Consider the following 8,401-nt stretch of genomic DNA (forward strand, 5'->3'; position numbering starts at 1 on the left):
TAGTGCCTCTCAAATACCCTCTCCGTTTTAAAATATTTGTCGTGGTTTTAGTTCAAAACTTGACACTGTCAGCCACCATTTGTGGTGTTACAGATAATTAAAGCGGCCCTTTCCCAGAATTATGGTATTTCTATATATGAAGTAGTACTTGGGAAACGAGAAATGAGTACAAAGTACTACCAGTCTAACAAAGAGGACTGTATAGTCCATTCACCATACTAATTGCTGTCTCTTCCTTTAAAAAAAATAAAGAATATTTCTGTAAACCCCATGGTACATTACACAATCACGCATTTCCTGATTACAATCCATTCTAGGATGACCTGAATCATTGTACATTCACAGTTTCACACCATCACCATGTACATTCACCAGACAGAGAAAACTCGAGAAGAAACAAGAATAACCCGGAAATTTTGATTTTATGAGGCGGGGGAGGAGGTACCACGCATATACACCGAAATCGCCAGAAAAGCAGAAACTCGCAACAAAGATGTACAAGATTGCAAGACAGTACGCACAGGACCTCAGTGTTGCTGCAAGAACCATACCATATCAACATGTTTCTTCCTAGGATTCAACTGAAAGTATCTCAAGCTCTGCCCACCAAAGCGGAGATAACCTCGGCGTTGCTGCCTCTGGTGAAATCGCTAGCACTTCTCGCAATTTAGTGGTGACCTCTCTCATACTTGGTCTCTTTTTCGGATCGCTCTGGATGCAGTCCTCAATCAACTCGCAAATGATATCTAGATCGTTTTCTTTGTGAGTCGTCAAGGTAGGGTCAAGCAAACAGGATATACTCCGGTCATCCTTAATGCACTCCATAGCCTGTGAGAAAAAAATATGACATAGATTGTTACTTATATATGCCATTTTTGTGTATTATGTAAGTTTAAGTATTCAGTGTCTTTGTCATGCTTACTAAGTTCGCAAGAGAGCCCTCGTGTTCAGAATCTGGAGGCTTTCCTGACATGATTTCCAGCATGAGTAGACCAAAACTACATACATTCCCAGCTGGATCAGCACGTACTGGCTCATGGTGTTCACTGGCGTCGTCATTCTTGGGCATCTTTTCTTTGGAAATTACTTCTTGCCAAACACTCATGTCAGCTATCTGTGAAAAGGCTCGGTTTTAGGGGCAGAAACATAATATGGTGTCCTCATGCCTGATCTTATTACAATTTGTTCAAAATTAACTCTAATACAAAGAGCGCACATGCACACCCCAGAAAAAAAAATCATATGAACTGGACGGTACTTCACCTTGTTTAGTTGCAGGGGTTTAGAACAAGTTGCATGTAATTTATGTTTGTCTTTTTTTGCATAATGTCCAGAAAAGGGGTTTAGAATGATGAAGTAACAGTTGTGTGCTTTAATTTCTTCTTTTGATATTACCAGAAATTTGTCTACAAATACAGTTCTCGTTTGGCACCCATCATTTCATTTCATTTCATTTGGCAAGTGGAATGACAGGGTTATGGATAGGAATTGACATAACGTCCAATAGGCATTTGCTGCAATTCCAAATGAATGACATGTCCAATTCCATGATAGCCAAACAGGTTGGGTATGGAATCACAAATGAATTCCATGATTCCGGCTCAAAATGATGGCTACCAAACGACCTCTTATCGAATTTCCTTTGAATATCAAATAAATAGAAGTTGTGAAATTCATAATCATGTACCTTTGCAGCTCCATCCTCGGATAACAATATGGCACTTGACTGTAGCTCAGAGTGTGTTATACAAGGCTTGAGCTCATGCATGTACTGCATGCAGTATGCTACTCCCATAATTATTCTCATCCTACCATTCCAATCAATATGATCAAATCCCTCAACTGCAAAAGGCAAAGCAAAACATTTTAATTTGAGCACAAAGACTAAAAAGGAAGCATTCTGACAGTAGGAGCTCTTACCGTGGAGATGCTCATAGAGTGTCCCATTGGCTGCGTATTCTAACACCATCATCCTCATGAAAGGCTCCTCCTCCTCGCAGTACCCAAGCAAGTTGATGAAGTTCTTATGATTAATTCTTGAGAGCGAGTCTATCTATGTGTTCAAAAAAACAAGTTAGAAGAAATTGTTTTGTTTCAGACCCACATTGCAAATTGTAGCAACAGCATGGGCTATTCCTCTTATAAGTGACACTGAATTACCTTTTTCCGGAATCTCCCCTCGGAATGCTTTGACCAATCTTTGCTGGACGCAAGCACAGTTGATACAACTGCTATCTCAACTCCACTTGATAAGGTTCCCTTGTAAACAGTGTAGTGTGGATAGGTTGCCACAATGTTACTGAAGTCCTCACAAGCACCTTCCAGCTCTGAGCGTTGCAGCTTGGGTACTCCTGCGGTACATCAGGAGAGCAAAACTTGTCAAAGATGCCCAAGTAAGAGGCAAAATCAAGCAGGCCTTTTACAAGATAGCAAACAGAATGTTTACCTGTCACAAATGCCTTCTGCAGCTGGCCACTGAGTCCAGTCTTCCATGGACCTATTGTTGCCACCGACTTATTGCGGCATAGCAAAAGCATGCATGCAATGATAATAAGCAACAGAGCAATTGATGGAATCAGAATTGCATACAACCACTTCATAGATCTTGTTGACCCTGCTTCCGAAGGAGTATCAGGAGACTTGGGTGGAGTAACTGGAGGATTTACAGCAGGTGCGGGTGCTTTGGGACTAAATGCTGAAAACGATCCACTCCCCGTAGAAGGAACAGGAACCGAGGGTGGAAGAGGAGCATTTGCGAAAGGAGGCGCAGCAAGATTGCTATCCTGAAGTAGTCTGCGCCTACTAACCTGTGCAGCTGGGTTTCTTGCTGCAATTTGTGTAGGAAGACGTGCTGGGGAAAGTAAGAAGGCATGTTATGGTACCAGCTGATGTATTTAAGAGCAAAACTGAACTTGCATAGCAGTACCCTAGCTTACCGGAGAGATTGCTAGTGTCTTTTTTTTTCTCCTCTGTGGAAGAACCAGACTTGAACCTACAAAGGTCCATATTCAAAAACAGATATCATCAGCTGATAAATCCTTTTCCTAAATAGGTTATAGAAAAAAAATGATGATAACTAAACGAGAATTGATGAAAATCCTAGTTTCCTTACCCATCATCAGCTCTTTGATTCAAATTACCCCTCCCGAGATGATCATATATGTCAAAATCAGCTTCCTGATCAAAGTTCCCATGGGAATTTTGGACTACGGGCCACTGAAATCTGTTGTTGGAAAGCAATCTGTCGAACAAGAGACATCGTATCATGAAATTTGGCTTGTTGATCAAACATTTCACAATGTTAATCAGTCAGATGACCTACAAATGCTTAAGTGATGCAATTTCTGCTATCTTCTGTGGAACTTCCCCAGTCAAGTTGTTATAACTTAGGTCCAATATCTCCAACGTTGCGAGTGCACCAATTTCCTTAGGTATCAGTCCACTAAACAAATTGTTGGATAATATACTGCAAGAAGACACAACAAGAAATCAAAACATTGTAATGGTTGCAGCAAATGTTATAGTCGCATGCAAAGTAAAATTAGAATATCACAAGTTGCAAAAAGCAGTTTGTTAAGGAACAAGTGCTTGATTGACAGATGGGCGTCTTTTATGCTACTGAGTAAAATCGACATGACAGAGATTTCTGTGATTTTGTCTCATATTTGATCCGCAGAGGTAAGCTGATATGCACACATTATTTATTCTACCCTCCGTTCCACAATGTAGTGCGTATAGATTTTTCTCTTTAAGGGAAAGTAGTGGCTGAACCCCACCTCGGTGCTCCCACGGTGCACCCACGCAAGAAAATATACCAAAAAATTTCGAAAAATCTGAAACTTTGTGGAAAGGATCATCAACAAATGTTAGAGAGGCTTGCCAAGTTTGTTGGTCAAATGACATCCGAGGAGCTCTATACAAAAAAGACAAAATTACAAATTTTTGTCAAACAGTGCACGTACATTTTGAGTAATTTTGAGCAATTTTGTCTTTTTTGTATAGAGCTCCTCGGATGTCATTTGACCACGAAAATTTGCAAGCCTCTCTAAAATTTGTTGATGATCATTCCCACAAAGTTTCAGATTTTTTCAAAATGTTTTGGTATGTTTTCTTGTGTGGGTGCATCTTGGGTGCACCAAGGGTGGGTGTAGAAAAACCACTACTTTTTTAAAGTAAAACTTTACAAACTTTGACCAAGTTTGTAGAGAAAAAGATATACATCTAGAATACCAAATGCATGTCATTAGAGATACAACACAAGATGTATTTTCATATTATATATATTTGGTATTGTAGTTCTAAAAGGTTTTCTTTATAAACTTGGTCAAAGTTTGACTTACCAGAAAATCTATATACACTACATTATGGAACGGAGGGAGTATAAAGGATGGAACCTAACAATCGTCGGTTGGTTAGATATATACACTTGAAATGTCTTAACTGATGGTTGGTTGACATTTTTTAAGCAAATTGACTTTGTTTAGATACTCATATCCAGCAGGAAACTTATGAAGGCAAGACAAAGCAGCAACCACTACAGAATTACCTATTTATCTCCTTATCATATTGCAAAGAGATAGATTAGCGAAAGTACCAATATATTGTTGTTCATGCTAAGCAATTTATATTTGTTGTGAAAGCATAAATAAAAAACTGTATACTTACAGAGCCTGCAGATGACCAAGACTTCCTAATTCTGGACCCAGGGTACCTCTTAATGAGAGATCTTTTAGGTTCCTGCAAGAGTATAGTTCACAGTAAGTACAATCCTTAAGATGATAAATCAAGTCAGAACCCATGAAAAATACTGAAATAGAACAACAGTGGTCACCAAATGCAATCTCTTAAATATTTATTTGGTAAAGTTGTGGTACCCCGCAGGAATTAAAAGATAATCTTGAATGCAAAACAGAATCATCTTGAAAAACACCGGATTCTATTTAAACATTCTATGAAGGAGGGCTGCCATAAACCTTTCATCTAAAATATGAAAACAAGTAGCGATGATGTGGTAAATGCTTCATAATTAACTGAGTAGAAAACAAACAATTTCCTTGATAAGGTAAACTTCTAGATGAGGTGGTTGGTGTATGGAAGTCAACTTGGCACCAGAGCAACATATCCTGAGGGGTTCTGGCCATCATGTTTCGCTTACATGAAAATGCTCATATATCTAGTTCGGTGGTAAGATCAAGCGAGCACATTTCTTAGCCTGGTTAAAACTAGGTATCAGGGTCTGCAGAAGTATGACAAGAAATGCCACCTTTGCTTTCAAACAAGTATCATCTCTCTCTTTCCCGCTCTCTTTTTGCAACATGGGCACGGTACTGAAGAAGATGAAGGCGGAGGCAGGGGCAGACAGACAGCGGCATGCCTTAAAATATAGGCTGCACAAACCACCGTGAGAAATTTTTCTAGTGTTCCTTCTTTTTTCGGGGACTGCAATTTCTTTTCTTTTTTTGCTCAACTTGGCGGTATCATCGTATAAACATTGATTCTCTTCATAATGAAAAGATGTGAAGAACTTTTGCATCTTCTCCAAATAATAGGAGGTAAAATCTTGGAGACTGGTCGCACGCGAAAATCTAGGATATTGGGATAAGGCTATACTACTTAGCTGTAGCGACTTGTTCGTGTTGGTGAAATGAACACGTAGTTCTAATAACCAGATTTCTGATTGTGTTAAAGCTTCATATAAGCTTGTGAAATGGCTTCTAGCTACCAAAGAAAACATTTTCTGGGAATTTGCGAACAATGCATCCATGGTAAATTCAAGATAGGCAAGAAAAAAAAATCCTTGAGAGTTGCTCCTTATTCAGCCCAAAGAAGTATATTTTAGGAGTACTAATTTTTCAAGAGTATATATTCAGTATTTACCAAAGAAACCAGAGTTGGTCATTTATGTATAATATTTCATTTTCCTTATTCAGCCCAAAAAAGGTACTCCTAAAAATGAAATACTTTAGGAGTACTAATTTTTCTAACTAATAGAAAAGCAAAATACGAATGCACTCCTAAAATCCTTCATAATATCTAGTCCATTGAAGATTGAGTCTCTAACTCTCTATGCTCAAGTCTACCTTCTCTGAATTGCTACACAAAGTGGAGACATGCTTGTGTTGGCAGTAACTCAATAGCCTCAATTGATGCACTTAGTACTCAAGAAAGTCAAACCACGATAACTGTGAAGGAGAAAACTAGGAATAAAAGGGGCAGTTGCCGATGCAGCATCCATTTTACAACAAATCAACTAAAACTACTCTTGATTCGTGAAGAGAGAAAGATACAGTCAAATGGAAGACCCGTTAAACAGAAGATGAACTGCATTTCCATTTTCCAAATGCGTAAGACTCATGAGCCACTACTAAACATTGAGGAGAAGAAAACAAAGAGGAAATCATCCAACTCACAGCATCACAACCCTGTCATCGGCGCAGCGGACGCCGTTCCAACCGCAAGGGTCGGCGTCCCGCGCGCTCCAGCCTGCCATGGCGCCATGCGGATCCTCCTGCACCCTCGACTGGAACTTGAGCAGCGCTGAGCCTGCAGCACCAACACCAAAAGACCCAATCGATCAGCCACACCAGAACCCCAAGAGCTCAACCCCCAAAAGCACCAAAAAAGAAAACAACACCGGCGAGCTGCCTGCCCCTACCTTCAAGGTTGATCGCGGAGCAGCCACAGCCGACGCAGTGAAGCGCCAGCGCGACGACCGCGCAGTAGAGCAGCGCGTCCATCTCCCACATTTCCGCAGGCGCGCGGCGGCTCACATGATCCTCTTGGCGAGCCTCTTGAGCAGCCTGGAGTGCATGGTCAGGCGCGAGGGGCGCCCATGGCGTGGCGCGGCGCCTACCTTTTACCCTTGTTGGCACGGCAGCAGAGCAAAGCCTGACGACACGCTCCCGCTCCTGCGGCCGCCTGCAAGAAAGGCACAGACAGAAAACAGCTCACAAACGTGGGGGGAGCAGAGGAAGCTTGCGTCGCTCGAAAAGCAAAGGAGCGGCTTTGGCTTTTTGCCTGGCGATGGCGATTCGCCTCTGCCAATTTCGCTTACGCCGCACGCGATTCGAGCCGGGGAGATGGAGAAGACGAGGGGAGGAAGACGGAGGCGGGGAGAGGGAAACAGCGGTCGTCCGTTCTGGGAGGAACAAGTAGTAGTAGCCGGAGAAAATCAACAAGGACAACACAGCTAGAGCTAGAGAGAAAAAATACACTAGTACTCGTAGTATAATATTCAGAGCAGCAGACAAGGGAAGATAGTAAATTTTTAATGGCGCTTCAATCCCCCAATGTCTAAGATTGCGTTTTCTTGGAGGAAAAATGGGGCGGAAGAATTCCACGGCCATCTGTCAGACGATTCCGCGCTGGGATACCGGGTCGGGATTAAAGAATCGGACAGGACGGTCGCTGTCGAGGGCCATGACAGGGGCTCCGCAGCCCACGCGAGGAGCCTCGTCGTCGCCGGCGACGGGCTCGACGCCTAGCCTTTTTTAAAATTGCAGAAATCCTTTCGTGCTCATCATCACAGATGTCAATAATTTATGCTCCCACCCCATTTGACATTTTTATAAACCAATTGCAATCAGGCATCCTCGGCGACGCCAAATGCGATTGCAGCAAAAATCGCCTCCTTCTTTTCTCTCGCTGCTGAGGGTACTTAACATTAAACCAGCCAGGTCGAGAATCTCGAAGGTTGATACAGCGAAATGCTTTTAAACGGAGTAAAATTCAGAGGGAGTCAGCGGAAGCCTCCTGGCCTTACCCGCTTTTAAATGGAGAAACGAACAGGAGGATGGTCGGCGTTCGCCGGTTTGAGGCCTCCCTCCCCTCCCGGGGAGATCCTCCAAGGGGGTGACGGTGACGGTGGCCGGCGGCGGGCGCGAAAGAGAGAGGGGGTGGACGGAGGAGGAGACGTGCGGTGGGCCCGCGCCGGGACAGGTGGGACGCGCAAAGGAAGGAGGGCGAAATCTTTTAGTTGGAATGATTTTTGTCGATTACACTATTGATGACCGGCTCGGGCCTAGCTGTCCGCCAGTATCCTTGTTATCTTTCTTTCTTTCGTTCTTGTCCATCTCTTTGCTTCCCAGATTATTATTCGCGTCCTGTCTGTTTGTTGGCTCCCACGTTGTGCGTCGTTGCCTCTTGTCGTGCGCGCCAGTCTCCAGCCTGCCTGCCTCCAACCCACTGGTATCTCGTCGATAGTACTCCCTCCATTCTAAAATATAGTGCGGCTGCGATTTTCAAAATTCAATTTTGATCATAAATTTAACCAACAAGACCAACTGTGGCGGGAGAAAAAATTATATAACTGAAAACTTCTTTCAAATACGAATTCATTGATATAATTTTTACCCCCGCCGCAACCGGTCTTGGTAGTTAAATTTACAGTCAAAGTTGAAGC

General features: G+C 42.6%; 1 protein-coding gene across 3 annotated transcripts; it reads right to left on the reverse strand.

The window, feature by feature from the left end:
- Positions 1-209: 209 nt before the first annotated feature.
- LOC119268835 (protein MALE DISCOVERER 1-like) lies at positions 210-7,926 on the reverse strand. 3 transcript variants are annotated; one of them, XM_037550545.1, is made up of 13 exons: positions 7,763-7,926; positions 6,656-6,918; positions 6,411-6,543; positions 4,666-4,737; positions 3,323-3,466; positions 3,113-3,241; positions 2,937-2,992; positions 2,447-2,851; positions 2,161-2,351; positions 1,921-2,053; positions 1,688-1,842; positions 923-1,114; positions 210-828 (listed from the first exon to the last, which is right to left on the reverse strand). In XM_037550545.1, the coding sequence occupies exons 2-13, from the start codon at positions 6,744-6,746 to the stop codon at positions 571-573; spliced, it is 1,959 nt and encodes a 652-aa protein (XP_037406442.1). In that variant the 5' UTR covers positions 6,747-6,918; positions 7,763-7,926; the 3' UTR covers positions 210-570. The 3 variants fall into 3 exon arrangements, with proteins under 3 accessions (XP_037406442.1, XP_037406439.1, XP_037406440.1); XM_037550542.1 differs by lacking the exon at positions 7,763-7,926 and adding an exon at positions 7,018-7,361; XM_037550543.1 differs by lacking the exon at positions 7,763-7,926 and adding an exon at positions 7,055-7,170.
- Between the last annotated feature and the right edge of the window lie 475 nt (positions 7,927-8,401).

This window comes from Triticum dicoccoides, chromosome 3A (genome assembly GCF_002162155.2).
Source record: "Triticum dicoccoides isolate Atlit2015 ecotype Zavitan chromosome 3A, WEW_v2.0, whole genome shotgun sequence".
Lineage (NCBI taxonomy): Eukaryota > Viridiplantae > Streptophyta > Magnoliopsida > Poales > Poaceae > Triticum > Triticum dicoccoides.